The sequence below is a fragment of the Microcaecilia unicolor genome, chromosome 6 (genome assembly GCF_901765095.1).
Source record: "Microcaecilia unicolor chromosome 6, aMicUni1.1, whole genome shotgun sequence".
In the NCBI taxonomy this organism is placed as follows: Eukaryota; Metazoa; Chordata; class Amphibia; order Gymnophiona; family Siphonopidae; genus Microcaecilia; species Microcaecilia unicolor.
Genome location: NC_044036.1, coordinates 75,383,380 through 75,404,803, shown reverse-complemented (window position 1 = coordinate 75,404,803; position 21,424 = coordinate 75,383,380). Strand labels below are relative to the sequence as shown.

At 44.4% G+C, this 21,424-nt stretch overlaps 1 protein-coding gene across 2 annotated transcripts in view; it reads left to right on the top strand.

Annotated features, from left to right (window-relative positions):
- Positions 1-14,577, top strand: part of CNN3 (calponin 3) — a 77,265-nt gene extending 62,688 nt beyond the window's left edge. For both annotated transcript variants that reach the window (XM_030205701.1, XM_030205702.1), the window contains exon 7: positions 13,494-14,577. In XM_030205701.1, the coding sequence (XP_030061561.1) occupies positions 13,494-13,847 (354 nt within the window). In that variant the 3' untranslated portion in view covers positions 13,848-14,577. The remainder of the gene's footprint in view (positions 1-13,493) is intronic.
- Positions 14,578-21,424: the final 6,847 nt, after the last annotated feature.

Sequence of the window (21,424 nt, the reverse complement as noted above, 5' to 3'; positions counted from 1 at the left end):
GGAGACCTTATCTGAAGTGGCTCCGTGGATGGAGTTGGCCTTGTCCTTTTTGGATGACGCCCTTTATGATATGGTCAGAGCTTCGGCTAAACAAATGGCTGTAGCAGTGGCGGCTCGCCGCACTCTTTGGCTACGACATTGAGCGGCGGACATGGCCTCCTAAGCAAAGGTTGGTGAAGTTGCCCTTTCAAGGCCTTCTATTTGGTGAGGAGCTGGAAAACATTGTTAAAGGCCTGGGGGATTCTAAACCTCAGCGCTTGCCCGAAGATAGGCTGAAGCCTTCCTCTAAGGGTCAGGCGGTCCGCTTCTCTTACAGACCTCGCTTCCGTGAAGCTCGAAGGTACCGCCCGGGGCGTTCTGCTGGGTTCACGTCTCGTGCCCGCTTTCAGCAGAGAAACTCCTTTCGCTCGGACAAACGTTCCGCAGCTGCCGGTTCAAGGCCTGGAGTTCAGGGGCGACCCTCTCAATGATGGTGCGCCGGCCCCCTCGTTTCCTGTCATTGGAGGAAGACATTCCCTCTTTTTCGAGGAGTTCGCCAACATCTCCGCAGATCAGTGGGTCTTGGACCTGATCAGAGACGGATACCGAATAGAATTCGATGCCCTGGTGAGAGACGTGTTTGTGGAGTCCCGATGCGGTTCTGCCGCCAAATGGGCGGCGGTAGAGGAAACTTTGGACAGTCTGTGCCAGATACGGGCTGTGACCCTGGTGCCTCCCGCCGAACAAGGTCTAGGCCGCTACTCCATTTACTTTGTGGTGCCACGAAAAGGCGGGTCTTTTCGCCCGATCCTGGACTTAAAAGAGCTAAACAAGTCCTTAAGAGTGCGGCATTTTTACATGGAAACCCTGTGCTCCATCATTGCGGCGGTACAGCCAGGAGAGTTTCTCATGTCTCTGGACCTGAAAGAAGCTTACTTGCACATACCAATTTGGCCCCCGCACCAGAAGTTTCTGCGGTTTGCGGTGTTAACATTTCCAGTTTCGGGCTTTGCCTTTTGGCCTCGCCACATCTCCCTGAACCTTTTTCCAAGGTAATGGTGGTAGTAGCTGCCTTTCTCAGGCGAGAGGGTATCCGGGTTCACCCATACCTAGACGACTGGCTCATCAGAGCAGACTCTGAAAAAGAGTCATCTAACTAAAGCCAGAGTGGTTTCAGTCCTTCAATCTCTGGGCTGGGTCGTCAATATGGCCAAAAGTTACCTGACCCCCTCGCAATCTCTAGAATATTTGGGGGCCAGGTTTGACACAGCCTCGGGCTATGTGTTTCTTCCCGAGCAAAGGCAGTGCAAGCTTCAGAATCAGGTCCGTCTTCTCCTGAGGATGCCCCACCCGCGAGCTTGGGACATTGTCCAGCTGTTGGGATCGATGATGGCCACCTTGGAAGTGGTGCCATGGGCGAGAGCGCACCTGAGACCTCTACAGTATTCTCTACTTCAACGATGGTCTCCAGTATCTCAGGATTATCAGTGCAGACTTTCTTGGCTCCCTGCGGTCCGCCTCAGTATGGAGTGGTGGCTTTCGGACAGCATGTTGCGGCGGGGAATGCCGCTGGCTCTCCCCGATTGGTGCCTAGTGGTGACAGATGCCAGCCTGAAGGGCTGGGGCGCACATTGCAAGGGGAAGCATGCCCAGGGTCTATGGACACCCGACGAGTCGGAGTGGTCTATCAACCGCCTGGAGTTGAAAGCGGTGTTTCTGGCTCTTATGGCCGGATTGGCTGTCCGAGTGATGTCGGACAACACGACATCAGTGGCCTACATAAATCGACAAGGCAGCACTCAGTGCAGAGCTCTAGCCGCGCAGGCCGAACAAAGTTGCCACTGGGCCGAGCTGCATCTACAGTCCCTGTCAGCAGCTCACATTGCAGGTCAGAGCAACGTGCAAGCCGACTATCTAAGCAGGCATCAGAATGATCCAGCGGAGTGGGAACCAGCAGACGATGTATTCCTGCAGATATGTGCCAAATGGGGCAAGCCAGTGATGGATCTTATGGCGACCAGTTCCAATGCCAAAGTCCCGTGCTTCTTCAGCAGACAGAGGGATTGTCGCTCTGCCGGGTTGGATGCCTTGGCTCAACTCTGGCCCCTGGGCTTGCTGTATGTCTTCCCTCCGTGGCCCTTGATAGGGCGAGTGCGCCTGCGGATTCGGCTGCATCCAGGAGAAGTGGTGCTCATCGCCCCGGATTGGCCCAGGAGGCCTTGGTATGTGGACCTCCGACATGCTGTTGGAGGCTCCCTTTCCGTTACCTCCGTTGTCACAGGGTCCGGTGGCCATGGAGGACACCTGCCGCTTTGGTCTTATGGCATGGCGATTGAGAGGGTGCAATTGAGAGACAACGGCTACTCAAATAAGGTAATTTCCACACTCCTGCAGGCCCGTAAGCGCTCCACTTCCGTGGCTTATGCCAGGATTTGGCGCCAGTTTGAAGTCTGGTGTGTTTCAAGAGCGCTTTCTCCGTTGCGGGCCCCTGTCTCGCCGATTCTGGACTTTTTGCAGGATGGTGTACACAAAGCCTTGACCTATAATTCCCTGCGGGTGCAAGTGGCAGCATTGGCCTCCCTGCATGGCAAGGTTGAAGGCGTGTGCTTAGCTGCTCATCCAGATGTGGCACAGTTTCTTAGAGGGGTGCTTCGGCTCCGTCCTCCCGTGCGGGCACCTTGTCCAGCTTGGAACCTGGGGTTAGTATTGAAGGCCCTTCAGAGGGCTCCCTTTGAACTGCTTCGGCGCGCTTCAGAGAAAGATTTGACACTGAAGGCCGTCTTTTTAGTGGCCATTACCTCGGCGAGACGGGTGTCAGAGCTCCAGGCGCTGTCCTGTAGAGACCCTTTTCTGCAATTCTCAGTCTGGTCACGGTTCAGACCGTGCCTTCCTTCATGCCTTAGGTGGTTTCAGCATTTCACCTAAACCAGCCTGTTTTTCTTCCCTCCTTTGTTGAGGAGGAGTTTCCAGAATCATTTGGGCAGTTGCACCTTTTGGATGTGCACAGGACTCTGTTGCAGCAGCTGCGAATTACAAATTGTTTCAGGACCTCTGATCATCTTTTTGTGCTGTTTGCAGGTCCTCGCATAGGGTCTTCAGCTTCTAAAGCCACTATTGCCCGTTGGCTCAAAGAAGCTATCTTTTCAGCTTATCTGCTGTCTGGCCGGGCTCTGCCTGTAGCCTTTAAGGCACATTCCACAAGAGCGATTTCCTGTTCCTCGGCGAAAACTAGAGCACTATCTCTTCATGAAATTTGCAGTGCTGCAACATGGGCTTCTAAGCTCTCTTTCGCCCGACGTTACAGACTGGATGTGGCTGCCAGGAGGGATGCGCGTTTTGGAGCACAAATGCTAGCGCGTGGTGTGGCTCGTTCCCACCCTATTTAGGGATTGCTTTGTTACATCCCATACGTAATGGCTTCATCTGTTTGATGACAGGGAAGGGAAAATTAGATTCTTACCTTGGTAATTTTCTTTCCTTTAGTCATAGCAGATGAAGCCATGAGCCCTCCCTGTATGATTGTCTGTATTGCAGTGATTCTGATTTCAGGTGCTGTTCTTGTTTCCTGAAGTTATATCCCTTCCTTGGGGAGTCGGAAAACAGTCTTCAGGATTCTTGTTACAGTTGTAGGAGGATGAGTTCATTCCCTCCAGTTCATGTTTTGGGAGGATGAGTTTATTCCCTCCAGGGGGAAGCAAGTATTCCCTCCGTTTATACAAAGTGGAGGAAGAGTTTATTCCCTCCAGGAGGATGAGTTCATTCCCTCCTTTTTTTGAGTTTATGCCCTTGTTATGGGGCCATCGTTCGCTGTGAGGAAAGTTCATGTTATTCCCATTGCGGTTTGCCATACTGCTTTGGAAGCTTCAAATAGTGAAGAGGCAGTGGAGCTGGCTGGCCATGAGGCACTGTGAAAAGTTGAGTGCTCTCTATCTCCCCCTGCTGGTTGATGGACACAACCCGTACATAATGGCTTCATCTGCTATGACTAAACAAAGAAAATTACCAAGGTAAGAACCTAATTTTCCCATTTTGAGTTAATTTCTGAGGCTAGTGCACTCCTGACAGGTTTCTCGTGGTCTCCATAGTAATCGTGCACCCTCTGTGGTGACATGGTGGCATTTTCTCTGGGTGCAGTGTTTACATAAAAATAGTTTTATTCTGGAAGATGGCTGGCTTTCAACCTGAAGGTCTCAGGTTCAAGGCTAGTTTATCCATCATATTAGAAGCTGCGGAGTCAGCTCTGTTTCCAATGGGGCATATCTTATTTCATTCTCTTACTGCTTGCTTTGCCAACCATTTCATTGCATGACTGGAATAGTTATCACTACACTTCTATACTAAAGTTTAGCTCACTAGCCAAATTATTGCATACTAGCTGCAGCCACCATGGTCTCCGTAGTGTCACCAGTGGCACTAATTGCTTCTATTGGCATTTTTGCACCTTTTCATTGTATGGGACAGCTAGCGTTTATTACGGAGCTACTTCAGTTTAGAGGTAGCTAAATAGTTTAAGCAACCAGCTGAGAGTGAGCACAGAGATCGAGGTTGCCGGGTCATGTTCCACTGCAGCTTGCTATCTGTAGTGCACAGTGGTGCAAACAGCCATATTCTGCTATACCAGCTAGCTCTGGTTCTCAGCCACACTTGTTAGCTCTAATGCACAGCCACACCATCCAAGTGTGGCTTCCAAGTCGCATGTAGTGAGCTACCTTTTAGAAGTAATCTTGTGCTTGGAGAAGATCTAGGGAAGTTGGGTACAGACCTGAGGGACTCCCAAGTCTCAGAGATTGCCAGAGGATGAGTCTAAAGATTCTTTTAAATCCTCTCAGTTTAGTTGTAGGTTTCGTGAAGCCACGCATTCCAAGCCAGGAAAACCACTTCCAGGGTTTCCACTTCCACTATGACAAGCTGCCTTGCATGCTGGCAGAATGATCTCGGCTTCAACTCCAGGTCTACCTATGCCTGCTGTATCTCTCAGTGATGGGGTTTCGGTTCACTTCTCAGGTTTCATAATAGCAGGACTCCTTTACGGGTTTCATGAGGAGCGGACCAAGATTGACTTGGATCAATGTGTCTTGGATTTTCTAACGCAGGGTTACAAACTGGAGTTCTCATATTCCAATGCAGATTTTTCTTGGATTCTCCATGCAAGCCAAGCCCAAATATCAGGCAGTTCATGCCACCTTGCAAACATTTCTTCATTTAGGTGCAGTCAAGTCCGTCCCCAGTTGCAATTGGTGGAATGGGAAGTTGTTCACTTTGCTTTGTAGCTCAACCAGGGATCTTCCTTTCAGCTGAGTTTGGATGTCATAAGAGTCTAGAGTGCATAAGGTTCAACTTTTCACAATGGGAATTTTGCAGTGTGTAATAATTCGTCTAGCGGGGTGAGTTTCTAAGCTCCTTGGATCTCAAGGACGCATACTTTCATATTCCCAGTGCACCTTCCCCCAGAAGAATATTATCAATTTATGACCTTGTCTTTCAGCCTTTCCACATCACCAAGGACAGTTTTTTCAAGGTCATGGTGGTAGTGCCAGCTTTTCTTTGTGAGGATGGATTGCAGGTTCATCTATACCTTGTGATTGCCTGATTTGTGACTATATCAAGAAAGACTGCAAATTTCATCCAAGGTAGCTACTTTTCTTCAGTCCTTATGATTGGTAACCATTTTCACCAAGAGTCTGTTGTTTCAAACACAAATCTTGGCGTATCTGGGAGTGATATTCCAGATAGGCTTGGGAAGTCCTTTCTTCCTTTCGCTCTTCAGCAGCAGATGCCAACCCAAGTCAGGTTCTACTTTCCCTACCAGGTTCTGGGTGCAATGGTCTCTTCTTTGGACATTCTCCCATGGGCCAGATTCTGCATCAGACCACTTCAGGGGTTCCTACTCATCTTTGGTCTCCATCTCTCTTGTTCCCTTTAAGCCAACTTAGCCTCATGGGTGAATTCAGCACAGCCTTCCTCCAACAATTCAGAAGTTCTCTTTCTCTGGAGGCAGCAATCTTTAGCTCATAGGCTGCTAGGGCATGCCTTACCTGGCTGCAACAGATTTTGGATACCTTCCAAAAGACAATCGATGACCTCAATTGCCAGATGTGGAGTCAAGGCTGGCTCATTTGGCAGATTTTTTGTAGGATTTGTTCAGGTGTTGATTAAGCAGATGTGTTGGTGGTCACAGCCTGTCATTTGATGTGGTTGCATCACTGGGCGGCAGATGCAGCTTCAAACAGTGGTTCGATAAGCTTTCTTTTAAGGGCAAGCTGTTTGAGGACGCGGTCAAGTTGGTGACTCATACTTGGCATCTTCCTGAGGATATGTCTACATATTTTTTGGTCTGGTCAGGCTTGCCCGCGTTTTAAGGAGACCAGGTACTATTGTCCGGGGCAGCCTAATTTTCTTCAGTGGTCCAGGTTCAGTCCTAGCAGGGTTTCAGAACTCCTGACTTCATCCTTTTGAGTGTTCCTGAAGGGGTGATGAGGCGTATAGGCCTGTCTTCTTCATAAGGTGGTTTCTGCCTTTCATCCCAATAAACTTTTGTCTCTTCCTGCTTCTTTGACGTTCTCCATGTACTCCTATACTATTTGGAAGTGACCAGCGAGTTCCATTGATCAAAATCTTTGCTTCATGCTTTTCTCGGGACCTCGGGAAGGTAATGCAGCTTCCAAAGCCAAGCTTGGCTCGCCATTTTTAGATTAACAGATACTGGTGTAGCAGGGCAATGTCTGTAGTGAGCTAATGAGCAGAAATGAATTCCTGCATAGCTTCATGCACTGGAAAGACTGAAGTAGTCTTCTAGTGCTCATCATTTTAAGATGAGCAGATGCGGCTGTGGCAGGATCAGAAGAAGACATATTCAGAACCTGGAGAGCCTTAGGTATACAGGAAGGTGGTGACTCCTTATGAAACATCCACACTGCGGTGGGATCATCGGATTCCTGACCTGCTGAGCAGAAATGACTCCCGGCATAGCCTCATGCTGCCCTCTTGCTGGACACAAAGGAGGGGATCTGGTTTCAAGAGCCATGGTGGCCGTGTTCCACATAACCCTTTTTTCCCCTCTCTTCCCCCCCTCCCCCCGCTCCAGTGGTGTCCTTCTCACCACCTTCCCTTATAAGCATATATGTGGAGTAGTTTTGAAATGTTGAACGGTCTGAACTTTTTTTTCCCTAGTCTTGGCTCTCAATACATCTGTAGTTTTTAAAGTAATTCTGAGCATCAGTAACATTCCTCAGCTGTTTCCTTGACCCATGGCCACTGATCTTTTAGGGAAAGTCTTGATGGTATCAGTGTTTCAACCTGACTGTGCTTCATGGGATTCTTGCACATTTGGAGAAGTCTGTAAATACTTGTCTGTACTGTTTTGAATAATCTTTACTTCAGAGTGGTTCTTAGTTGTATGTTTAGATCTTTTGCTTTAAGTTTAACTTGTACAGCAGCTTATTTTGTCCAGGAACACAAAAATCAGCTGATTTACTTTTACGGGTGCAGGTGGTCTCTAATGTATGTGCCTTGTTTAGGCAGTTTTTGGAAACAAAGCTAATTTTGGTTTTGCTCTGATGAAGTTGTGAAGAGAAGTGTAATATATGTTGTGTAGATGTGGACAAACCCTTAACTTCAATGGAGTTTGAATTCTATTTAGACAGAATGTGAAAAACTATTCAGGCGTGAAGACTTTGCAAGGCACAATATGCAACTTCAATTAAATGTGAAGTTGAGTACATTACACATTTTGCAAACAAGTGTTACAGTCCCACAAATTTAAAAGCTTAGAATGGTGCTACAAGATTTAAATGTGTACTGAAAATGCAAAGGCTAATGACTAAACTATACATTAAATGTGTGAAATCATTTTTTCATGCATAAAGGAGTGAGATGTTTCTTTAAATATATACAGTAGTAGTAGGTGCTTTTCATCTATCAGACCTTCATTGTTTACTTGAATACAGTTCTTTAAAATCAACCTTGATACCTTATGTAGAAAGCATGTTGGTCTGAGAAAATCTCAGTAGGTTGGGAAGGGTGTCCATTGTTTTCTCTAACTTTTGTGAACAGCTTAGCCACCTGTCCAGCATCAATTTTGTGGTATATGAAGTATGTGAAAGAAATAAGGGAGCTAGATATTCATGTGCATAAGTCCTGAAATATGTACAGCACATAATACAGGAAGAAGTTAGGTTCAGTCATGTTGAAGGGTAATCTTAAAATGCCTCTGTCCTTGAATAAGAGTGGTTTTTTCAGTGTTTATAATGAACTAATTAAGATGTCTTAATTATAGACAGCTGAAAATTTGAGGTTTGCTGAGAAAACTTTAGTTAAAACATTTTTGTCTGCAGATCATAAGGAATCCTGCAAAATGAAACGCTGATGCAGTTTTTTTTTGTTTTTTTTAATTACTACTTTTTTTTTTTTTTTTTTAACTTAGATGTTTTTAAATGTGATCATTCTCTGGGCCATTGGTAATGGTTTTCACAGGGGAAGGCAGAACTTGGAAAGCTTTACAGGGGAAATTTAAAATATTTCATTCATCCATTATAAAGGAGGTCTCTGAGCACTGGATTTTAAAGTAGATTTCTAGGTTTAAAATTTAATTTCATGCTTGTTCCATATCTGCACAACATATTCCTAGATTTTTTTTCTATCATAAAACTTTGAGGTGCAAGTGTGAGCTTATTTTGGATAATAGTCCTTGCTTAAGGCTCATGTTATAAATAGTATATTCTCCGAGGACAAGCAGGCTGCTTGTGTTCTCACATGTGGGTCGATGTCCGCGTCAGCCCAGGAAACGGAACAAATTTTGAAGCAAAAATAAAAGTTTTTTGCCTAGTCTTCTGGCGCGTGAATCACACGCACCACGCATGCGCAGACGACTTCCCGCCCATTGCGTGAGCGTGCCCCTTCGTTTTTCTTCTCTCTGCGTTGAGGTGTGGTAGTTTTTTTTTTTTTTTTTTTTTTTTATCTGCGTTCCTCTCAGGCCCAGGAAAGAGTCTTCGAGTTTTCGCTTTTTTTCTCCTAATTTTTCTTTGTTTTATTATTATTATTGTCGTTAAAAAAAAAAAAAAAAGTTCCTGTAGTGTACTTTTAGTTTTTCTCCCCTTTCAAGTTCCCTTTGTTTTTTGTCGCCGGGTTATTCCCTTATTTTTGTGCCCTTTTTTCTTTTATCTGGCACAATCGCGTCTTTTGATTTCGCCAAAGCCATTTTCCCTTCCATGTCATCGAAGACACCCAGCAGCTTCAAACGCTGTACTCGGTGCAACCGGACCATCTCAGGTACCGATACCCATGCCTGGTGTATCCAGTGCTTTGGGCCCGACCATAGGCCAGCCGGCTGTAGTCTGTGTCTTTGTATGAAGAAACGGACCCAAGGGTCATTCCATGTCAAGTGGTCCCTGCGCGACCATCATGGATTTCGATGAAATTTTCTGTGAATATTCATACATGTCCCCAATGAACATTGGTAAAGTTTTACGTTCGCCGATGCAATACTTGCTGAGATATAGTAATCTGTTTGACCCCATACTGCAGCCTTCGCACAGGGACCACCAGACCACTTGACATGGAATGACCCCCGAGAAGTGTCTCGAAGCTTTTTGGGGCTCGGTCCGGTCCTTCGACATCGACTTTGGTACCGAGGTCGGCGATGTTGACATCAAAAGGAGCATCGACGTCGGGAAGAGAGGTAATGGCTGCTGAGAGACCAACTTGCGCTGGGAGCAGTGAGGCGTCGAGTGGGTCTCCACCTGCCTCGAGACCTCATGTTATGCAGGCCCCCTGGGACCAACCTTTCTCGGACCCAGCCTCGAGGAGACGTGAGGATTCCACGTCCTCGTCGGTACCGAGGAGTCTCGACGGGCGTTGAGCGAAGGCGATGAAGCACCCTCATCATTCTCCTTCGACACACGGTACCGGGAGCTCCGGGGCGTCGGAGTCTGCACCCGAGAAGCGTCGGCACCAAGAGGATCGCTCCCTTTCGATACAGGAGATACTGATGAGTGTCTGACCCGGCCCCGAGGAGACGTGAAGATTCCATGTCTTTGTCGGTACCGAGGAGTCTCGACAGGCTTCGAGCGAAGGAGATGAAGCACTGTCGTCATTCTCCTTCGACACACGGTACTGGGAACTCTGGGGCGTTGAGAGTTGGCACTCGAAGTGTCAGCGCCGAGAGGATCGCTCCCTCTCGATACAGGAGATCCTGATGAGTCGGTCTCCTAGTAGCCTGGTACCTGCTCCCGATCCTTCACGGATTCTGACACCGCCTGTTCCACCGACCCCGTAGCCTTCTCCGAATGCGGCTCTCAACGAGCGTATCCGGGCTTGTTTCCAGAACTTCTGGAGGGACTGCTACAACAGTCAGCTTTGGTGTCGGGTGCTTGTGCCTTCTGTACCGTCTGCTGCAGCGGTGTCTGGCCTTTCTCCTGCGGTGAGGTCCCTGACCGCGGTGCCTTCGGCATCAGCGTCGGCTGCCACCCAGGTTGACTCCCTTTCGACATCTGTGGAAGGAGCTTCACCACAGTCAGGCCGGGCGTCGGCCTCTCGACATCGCCATCAAGGATATTGTTCCTCGGCGTTGAGGCAGGTTCAGTGTCGACAGGGCTTTTTTTGAGGGGGTAATTGGGGGTACTGAGTACTGGCACCTTTTCCACTGTCTGCTAAAACTGACCCATGGAACCCATGTTTTAATGATAGACCTCAGGGTCCACACACCAATTCTGTCTCATCATAGATTCTGTGACTGGTTGCAGGGGGCCTGGCTATTATGGGGTGGGTACCTCAGTGATCACCCCACTCTTGAAGGGTGGCCTAGCATTTGAGTACCGGCACCTTTTTTGCTAGAAAAAACACACTTAGTGTCGAAGTACCTTAACAGAGGTCTTATCTGATACTGAGCAGGAGCATTTGTGGGGGTCAGAGGAAGGGCCCAGGTATTTTTCTTCTGATGAGTCCTATGGGATTCCCTCTGAACCTTCCCCTCCATCAGAGAGGAGACTATCTCCACCTGAGAGGCTTTCCTTTTCCTGTTTTGTCCGGGAAATGGCTACAGCTGCTCCCTTCCCTGTGGAGATTGAGGATGAGCCCAGGACTGAGATGCTCGAAGTCCTGGACTATTCTTCTCCACCTAAAGAGGCTGTGACAGGCCGAACAGGCGTAAACAACAGTCTGAACAGGATCATGCAACCTCACGAGTGGTCACTGGACATGGGTGTCGCTCGCAAGATCTTCTGAGCGTGGGGCACTCCCTTGCTGGATCTTTTTGCCACTCAGATCAATCACAAGGTCCCTCAGTTCTGTTCCAGGCTTCAGGCCCACGACAGACTAGCATTGGATGCCTTTCTCCTGCATTGACGAACAGGCATCCTGTATGCGTATCCTCCCATACTTCTAGTAGGGAAGACTTTGCTGAAACTCAAGCAAGACTGCAGAACCATGATTCTGATTGCTCCCTTCTGGCCGCGTCAGATTTGGTTCCCTCTCCTTCTGGCGTTTGTCCTCAGAGGTACTGTGGAGATTGGAGTGTTTTCCAACCTTCGTCACCCAGAACGAGGGGTCGCTTCTGCATCCCAACCTCCAGTCTCTAGCTCTCACGGCCTGGATGTTGAGAGCTTAGAATTCGCCTCCTTGGGTCTTTCAGAGGGTGTCTCCTGAGTCTTGCTTGCTTCCAGGAAAGATTCCACAGAGGTGTTACTCTTTCAAATGGAGGAGGTTTGTCGTCTGGTGTGACAGCAAGGCCCTAGATCCTTTTTCTTATCCTACACAGATCCTGCTTAAATACCTTCTACACTTGTCAGAGTCTGGTCTCAAGACCAACTCCATAAGAGTTCACCTTAGTGCGATTAGTGCTTATCGCCGTGTAGAGAGTAAGCCTATCTCTGAACAGCCTTTAGTTCGCTTCATGAGAGGTTTGCTTTTGTCAAAGCCCCCGGTCAAACCTCCACCAGTGTCATGGGATCTCAACGTCGTTCTCACCCAGCTGATGAAAGCTCCTTTTGAGCCACTGAATTCCTGCCATCTGAAGTACTTGACCTGGAAGGTCGTTTTCTTGATGGCTGTGAGCTTCAGGCCCTGGAAGTGTATGCACCTCATATTAAGTTCCATCACAACATAGTCCTCCGCACGCACCCTAAGTTCCTGCTGAAGGTGGTGTCGGAGTTCCATCTGAACCAGTCAGTTGTCTTGCCAACATTCTTTCCCCGTCCTCATACCCGCCCTGGCGAAAGCAGTTTGCATACCTTGGACTGCAAGAGAGCATTGGCCTTTTACGTGGAGTGGACAAAGCCCTTCAGACAATCTGGCCAGTTGTTTGTTTCTTTTGATCCCAACAGGAGGGGAGTTGCCATTGGAAAATGCACAATCGCCAATTGGCTAGCAGATTGCATTTCCTTCAATTATGCCCAAGCTGGGCTGACTCTAGAGGGTCATGTCACGGCTCATAATGTTAGAGCCATGGCTGCATCAGTGACTCACTTAGCCTCCATTGAAGAGATTTGCAAGGCTGCAACATGGTCATCAGTCCACACATTCACATCTCACTACTGCCTTCAGCAGGATACCCGACGCGACAGTCGGTTTGGGCAGTCAGTGCTGCAGAATCTGTTCGGGGTTTAGAATCCAACTCCACTCCCCTAGACTCATTTTTGTTCTGTTCCAGGCTGCACTCTGTTGTTTATGGTTTCAGGTCAATCTATGTTATGTCCTCGCCGTTGCGAGGCCTAATTGACCAATGTTCATTGTTTTTGAGTGAGCCTGGTTGCTAGGGATACCCCACGTGAGAACAAGCAGCCTGCTTGTCCTCGGAGAAAGCGAATATACTTACCTGTAGCAGGTATTCTCCGAGGACAGCAGGCTGATTGTTCTCACAAACCCACCCTCCGCCCCTTTGGAGTTGTTCTCACAAACCCGCCCTCCTCCCCTTTGGAGTTGTTACTAGTTCTATGCTTTTTGATTTAACTAAGGGGCACGCTCGCACAACGGGCGGGAAGTCGTCCGCGCATGTGTGGTGCGCGTGAGTCACGTGGCAGAAGACTCTAGGCAAAACTTTTTTGCTTCAAAATTTGTTCCGTTTCCTGGGCCAACGTGGACATCAACCCACATGTGAGAACAATCAGCCTGCTGTACTCGAATACCTGCTACAGGTAAGTATCTTCGCTATATCTGCATTGTGTCTCAGAGAAGTCCAGCACCATTGTCATAGTTCACTCCCACCATTATGAATTCAAGTCAAAGTGAAAAAAAGAACAAGGAGGATGTTCATAATTTGTTGCAGTAGTAAGTATGGTAAAGGGTTAAGACCCCTCTAGGATGACTGAGTTTGCAACAGAATTTTAATACCCGAGTTACATGATTGAATAAGTCAAGATTTTTTTTCTTACAAATTAGTTAGTGACGTTGAGGGAGATCTTGTTTTAAAGATCTGACATTTTGCACTTAGTTTAAGCAAAATATTGGTTTCCTATGCCATTCAGTGCCTTCAGCACTTAATTGTATTAATCTGTGATCAAATTTCCTTCATCTCTTACTAGGCTGGCATGTCAGCACCAGGCACAAGAAGAGATATCTATGATCAGAAGGGGGCATTACAACCATTGGACAACTCAACCATTTCATTACAAATGGGCACTAACAAAGTGGCTTCTCAGAAAGGCATGAGTGTGTATGGCCTTGGAAGACAAGTGTATGACCCCAAATACTGTGCTGCCCCAACAGAACCCGTAATTCATAATGGAAGTCAAGGAACAGGCACCAATGGGTCTGAAATCAGTGATAGTGATTACCAAGCAGAGTATCCAGATGAGTATCAGGGCGAGGCCGAATACCCAGAAGAGTACACAGGAGATTACCATGGTCTGTACAGCGACCAAGGAATAAATTATTAGACTTGCACAGAATGCTCAGTATTAGTTCCATATTTTATTCAATGAAAGACCAAGCTAGACTTGTGTAATTTTTACTTGTCTTCCTTACACTATTATACTTAATATACTTAAAGAAATATTGCCTTACATTCCTTTTTCCTTTCTCTGCCTTTTTGTATCTATATACAGTAGTTGCCTTTTAGTGCTGTAGCAGTACTATTCTACAGCATAACCAATAATTGCATATGAAGTAAAAAGGAATACTGTGAAAAGGGGGAAGGAGTGTGTAACCAATTCAGATAATACAGGTCTCCAATGTTAAGCTTTTTCAAGACCACAACCTTCATTTTTCAGTAGCATTTTGTAACTGTTAATATCCAATTTCAACATGGTGTATTTTTTTCAGGTATGTTCTAGATATTGTGGATTTTACCGATTTTGTTTCTACATTGATATGTAGTAATTGAAATCCCATTACTTTCAGCGTCTATAATTTAGTTTGCTAAATTGGGAATGTGTTGTGATTAAATGTTAAGATTGACCAAACATGTCTTGGCCAGAAAGGGAGTTTGTATAAAGTCTAGTGAACTTGGAGCAGTCTTAAAATTTGACCGTGCATTTAACTTTTATTGTATGTGCCATAAATGTAGGTGTACTTTTTCCCCCACTATATTTATTGTCTCATTTCTCAGTATAAACTGATTTCCAGTGTATTTTTTATAAATAAATTTGTTTTGATATTTTTCCCTTATGTATGTCAAACAAAGTTTGTGTGTATTGTGCAAGAAGAACTTTCCAGTACTACTGTTCTGTATGCAACCTCATGTCTTTGAACCAAAACCACAAGAGGCTGTAAAATTTTCCAATTTGATTAAAGAAACTGAAAGACACAAATGGTGCTATGTTTTTTTGTAAAGAAGCCAGCATGGTTCTTATATAGTTTTGTCTGGTACTCGCGAACAGATGAAGCAGCACTGTGAGAGTTTATTCTGGTTATCAATAAAATACTAATTTATATAAGCTAATCCAATTTAATGATAGCAAGTCAGTACTCCACCATTTATTATAACAGAACAATTTTTGTGAAACCTCAAAGTACTTAGTTATGTTAATTGTAAGGAGAATGATTTGAATTTTTCCATAATCTTAGTAAAATAGATTTTCTCCTTGTTCTCTGGGTGTAATCAACACTGTTCCTTCTCTGCTAGCTGACATTCACTGCACATGGTCTTCACTCTGAAGATTACCCTGTATACATTTCTAGTGGGCTTTTAGGTGTAAAGCATTTTGGCATCATGGCTGGAGGGGGAATATAATAAATATAGATGTTTACAACCTTACCAGGTCTTGCTGCTTTTACAATTTATCATGCAGTGTTATATTGTTTGCAGCAAACAGTGAAACATTTGTTTCAGAAATCTATTTTTAAGTTAAAATAATTAAATTTGTTTTGCTCTTATTTTATTCCAAGTCATTTTAAGGTACTCGTACAGTTAATTCTGTCTCAACTAAATTATTGCAATTGTGTGTATGTTGGAATTACAAAAAAGCAGCTACTGAGATGTCAGATACTCCAAAATACAGCGGCTAGACATATAATTTGTAAAGTTAATTATGATCATGTAGCCCCACTGCTGATTAAGTTGCATTGGCTCCCATTAAGAGCAAAGATAACTTTTGCTTTACTTTTAAATAATTGTCCATTGGCACTGGCCACATTTATCTTGCTAAGAACTGGAAGAATGCAACATGGTTACACTTATCTTTTCTTCAAGGCTCCTTTTAGAAGAGAGAGAGAGGTCTATAATTCAAATGGTAAGATTTTGGAATGCACTTGTTTATTCTTTCGTAAACACTCATTTGTTCTCTGAATTTTTATTTCATAATTGGACTGAGGGAAAGTGTTATCTGTTTGTATTTTGAGTATTCTGTTAACCTGCTCTGAACCTGTACTCTGAGAGTAGTGGGCTACATGGGCTACAAGTACCCATCATTATAATCAACAGTGCTGCATATTTATAAGAATGAAATTAAGTACTTGATAATGTCTAACTATTTCTATTACCTGGATTTCTATCTGTATGTTAAAAGGAAGATATCATGTTTTTCTGTGTGAGTGCATAAGAACTTTTCTACCTGAGGATGAATTATCCAAATGAACAAATGGCAAGGACTCACATATTTTCTAAAGTTTAATTTCTTTTATTGATTTTTGATACAGATACCATCAAGAGCTCACAACATAACAAGTAACATTTTACAAAGGAAGGCAATATCGTAGCTCACATGTAAGAAGCAGCAATCTACATTCAGAATCAAATTAAGTGAAAACAAGAGAGAGGTAGGAAAGAGGAAAAGAAGAGGGAAAGGGAAGGGAGAGCTGGAGAATACAAATCAAAGTGTAAAGCATGCACATGTCAAAAAACACATCAAATTTAGTACTTATTGTACCGTATCAAAATAAGCAACAAGTGGTAGCCATTTTTCCCTATATGAAGCAAAACGAGAAGATTTCTTTGGAAGGTGTGATTCGAATTTGTAAATTTGGAGCACTAAGTTCCACCATTCCTGGTAGGTAGCCTGATGTAAAGACTTCCAATGGGAGAAGATTACCTTCAATGCTGAAGAAACCAGGGTGCTAACAAGAGCCCCTTCACTAGGAGTCAGCAGACTCTTGTAATACTGATCCCTGAGAATCACAAATTGATAAGTGAGTGAGCCAGGAAGGTGAAAAATGTCTACCAGCTGCGACCACATTCAAAGGTAAGATGCTTTACAGTACCCACTTGAGACTGGCAAGACCAGCATATACTAGAGTTAGAGGAATTGATAACATGCAACTTATAAGGCATCCAAAGAGATCTATGCATAAAGAAATACATAGACTTTATACTATTAGAAGAGTTAGAGCACCGGAAGAGGGACTTCCAAAGCTGTTCCCACTGCCTATCAGACATTGGTTGTCATATGTCCTCCTCCCAGCATCTACGTAAACCAGTACATTTAGTGCGGGAGTGGCTAAGAAGATACTTGTAAATGTGGGAAGCAGCGTGACCAACTTGCTGAAGCTTCAGATTAAAATCAAGAAGCTCCGGAGTTTGGGCCAGGAACCGGGCGTGTAACCTGACTTTGGAGTTGTCGCATATTTTCTTATCCATATAAGATTAGTCCAAAAAGGTGGGTTATGTCCTCCTTATAGCAAATACAGAAATGCAGCTTAGCGCTGACTTAATGCCCCTTAACAGAAGGCTGGTGCGGCCTTTAGATCCTCAGTATGCGTTTGGCTCCAGCAGATAGGCCATACGTCTGCACTGGTGTAGTAACTGAGTAGGCCTATACTCCCAGTGGAGCACAGACAGTCCAGGGGACACTGCAGGAACAGTCCTTTAGGGCTGGTTTCCCCACCTCTATCCTGCCCTCTTAGGAACAGACTAGAGAGGCTAGTATTGGTGGAGGCTTGTCCCAGAGCCCTGGGGTGCTAAATCCTTAAACAAACAAACCCTCAAAGGCAAGTGACAACTAGTTGACCTAAGTACCTAGCTCCTTCTAAATTTTGGGGTAGATATTTTTCCTGTTTGATGTGTCCTAATAAAGGTGCAGTGATCTTTAAGGCTTTCATTCAAGTAACAAGATCTCAGACCACAACAGCAAAATGAGACAGCATGGGACAGACAAATGCTTCAGCTGGTGGGGGTTGGGGACCCCTGCCAGCCAAACTAGGGGCCCCAGATCCCATTTGGGGGGCCTAGGCCCTCATGGCCCCCTGTAGCTATGCCACTGTTTGGATGTCTGTGCTAGTTACAGGGCAATTCTCCATGTCTGTGCTAATAGGCTGGAGCTGGAGGTGTAGTTCAGAAGCAGTCAGAGTTGCAGACTGAATGGGAACCCTTCTTACCAGCAGCTTCATTGGCTGTCTGCAAACCAGCCTCCTTCAGGGATGTATGCTCAGTTGCCTATGCATGAGACCCTTGAAGAAATCTTGGTAGATGTTGGGGAATGCTGAAAAGATTCCAGGTAGTCTATTTTAATTTTCTTATTTTTAGCAATCTAGGTGACATCTTTCATGGTGGCACAATCAGAAACCTAATGTTTGGGCCCCGTACATCTCACATACTCATCGTGTGTCAAAAATTGCTGTTTCCATGACACATTGGGGCAATGTTTAAACTCTATTTTATAATTTCTCCAACATGGCAAAAATGAGCTGAGTGAAGTTGAATTCAATGATATCCTACTTGTTGAAGGACGTTCCGAGGGTGTTATCCTAAAAGCATATTGGCTATTGTGCCAACTCCTCTTCCAAAATCTACAGGAACTGATTTGACTGTTAGAGAAATCACCCGGTTGTGAGTATTCCAAGGATGGCTAAATTTATTAGAATTTTCAGTTAAGGAGCAATTACAGAACTTTATATAATTGAAAAATATTCTGCGTAAGACCCAGCATGGTTTCAGACCCAGACATAGCACAGAAACATTGCTTCTTACTCTTACTACAGAGTACATTTTTTAAGTAGGGGACAACAAGTTATATTACTTCAATTTGATAGTGCCAGCAGCTTTTGATCCTATCAAGTTTCTATCCAGTCTGTGGGGTCTCACAGGGATCCCCACTTTCTTCCTTCATGTTTAATATTTATTCATTTGTTTCAGATTTAGGGATTTTTGTTCTGTCATATGCAGATGACATTTTTATGTCCTGCTCTAGAAAAATGTACAGCTACGTTTTAGCTGCTGTAACAAACTATATCCCAGTTATAGATAAATGGGCTATGGACGATTTCTTGAAATTGAACAAAAAAATTAAAAAAAAATCTTGTGGTTTGGGGATATTGATAGCATCCCAAATAAGACAGTGATGTTAACATCGGATGAAAGTTTAAAAACTGAAGATCACTCAAAAGTTTTAGATTATGTTGGAGTCTCCAAATGACATATGATAGATCCTCTCTCACGGCCAAAAAAAATTTTTTTTAGACTTAGACAATTACAGGCACTTAGGTCTTCATTACATCAAGATAATTTTAGAACTTTGGTACAGGTGTTTCGCTGTGCCAAATTTCTAAAAACTGGGGTAAGAGTAGTAATTTGTATACTAATGTTTTGTTTGGGCTGTGGAAACATCTACAATTGCTGCAAACCCTCAAGATTGAGTTTTGGCCTGGGTCAATACGATAGTGTGTTTCCTATTTTCAGAGGGCTCCATTGGTTGTCAGTTCGACAACATATTAGGTTTAAAATCTGTTTGATTTATAAATCTATGGGTTAAATCTAGAGAGCAGTGTAAGGTGAACTCCTTGTGATATCTTTAGGGTGAAATTCTTGTTGTTCTAGAATTCTGCATGGAACTGGGTTATCCTATTAGAATATGCATTTACAGTCTCTTTAGGAAAGCTTGCCATTTCAAGGGGTGAGGCTTTGGAATATGCTGCCTGTAAAAAAAGAAACACACACACCCCATTATATTTTATTTATTGCATTTGTATCCCACATTTTCCCACCTCTTTGCAGGCTCAATGAGGCTTACAATATATCATGGATAGTGGAACTAAGAAGAGAATAGACATTTGGTGTTACAGAAGGATTTGGGTTGCATGGTAAAGGAATACATGATAGTAATATAACAGAAGGCATTATTAAACATTTCTAGATATATGTGGGGAGTTTCACATGTGTAGATCTTTGTGGAAATTAAGTTGTGGACCTTGTTTGTTCAATAACTAATTGGCTACTCAGGATCTCCGATTATACAATCGATAAAATAAATATTCCTCCTTTTGTTGAGAGCTACTTTCATTGTAAATCACTGAGAATCCTCAATGGAATATTGTGTGGTATATAATACATAAGTAGAATAGAATAGGGACATCCTCCAACCACAGATGTGGCCTTAGAAGAACAAAAGTGAGTAGTACCACTGTATGATAAAATAAATCAAGAATATTCTCTTGCAATAAATTTTCTATCAGTTCCCACTACACTACACCATCTCTTCAGTAAAGCATCTTTTAAATTTGCACTTTGATTGAAATAATAAAGCTAAATTTTCCTTCTTCCCTGTTCTGAGTTGTTGTATCCTACTTACTTTCACTTTTGTTACTTTACCAGAACAACAGTGCAGTGCTCTTTGGGCTTCTAGCTCAGTCAGAACCAGAGCTGAAACCTGGAACCATGAACCTTTATTCAGGGATATTTTCATGTAGTTTGTTCTCTGTGCTGGTTATGCACTAGCATTCCTTGTGTATCCTTGTCGCCATGGGCCCTACAGGTGTTCAGTGAATGCTATTGTCTTCTGACTAAATTCCTGCCAGGGCTGCTGAACCACTTACCTTGCAGCAGCCCCATGGGTCAGGAATTTAACCCAGGTACTGCCACCTGAAAGCACACATCCAGCATAGATATACTAAACATGGGAAGAGCTAGTGTCAACACCTTGATGTCAGCCCTTTTTAAAACTGCAAGCCCTTATAATTCTGCTCCATTCCACTGCAACAGTCCTTAGCAGCACAGACTTTGTATCAGACTCATTTATCATCCTCCTTGGCCTTTGATAAGAATGTAAGATTTGCTATACTGGGTCCAGTATTCTGATAGTTCCCATTCCAGATCATAATTACTCAGAAGGTTTCAGGTGATGGATCCATGTGTCAGTATTTTTATGATAGGCAACACGTGTCTGTGGTTTTGTTTTCCCCCTTGTACAATGTCTAACTCCCTTAACCAAGTATTGAGTGGATTATTAAATCTGGATTTAAATTAAGTTTCCATATTCATGCTCAGTGATGAGCAGTGACTTTCCCAATGTCACATGGTTAATATTTTATGGACTTTTCTTTAGACTCTTTCTGAATCACCTATGTTACCAGCCTTGTCCAATCGGGCAACCAATTCTGAAGCTTATGTAAAATAATAATTTTCAGATTATTTTTTAAATAAGATATAGTGAAGCTAAAAAAAGTAGATACGGACAACCAAAATGAAAAAGAGGATGGAATGGCTCCATTGTGAAGAGGGGCTAGTGAGGTTAAGGTTGGAAAAGAACTTTTGATAGAGATCGATGAAGTCATGAGTGGAATGCAACAGTAAATGGGGAATGGCTGGCTGTCCTTTCAACTAGTACTAAAATGAAGGGTTGTCATCTTGACCCCCTAGTGTTAACACAATGAGATTACAGCTAGGGATCATGGCTGTTTGAAACTAGGAATACAGAAAACAGGAGCACTGACTTGACACCAGCGCAGGAGTTGAGATCAGGGAAGGTGTGTGTGTGTGTGTGTGTGGGGGGGGGGGGAGAATCTTGCACTAGGGGCCATTAGGTGGGAAGACTGAGGCAGGGATCTAAAGGAACGGTGGGGAACGAGGACAGATAGATGATTGGGGGGGGGGGGGGGGGGGGGTAAGGATTTTCTTGTTGGAAGGATCTGGTGCTGGGGTGAGGGAAGGGTCAGATCAGATATCACAGTTTATAGCTGCTCTTCCAAGCAGGTGGTAAATGCCACATGTAAACAGTGCCCTTTGTAAAATAGCATTCACATATGTATGGTAATGTACAAGAATGCTCCTAAAATAAGGGCCATATATATCCAACAAATTTTTCCA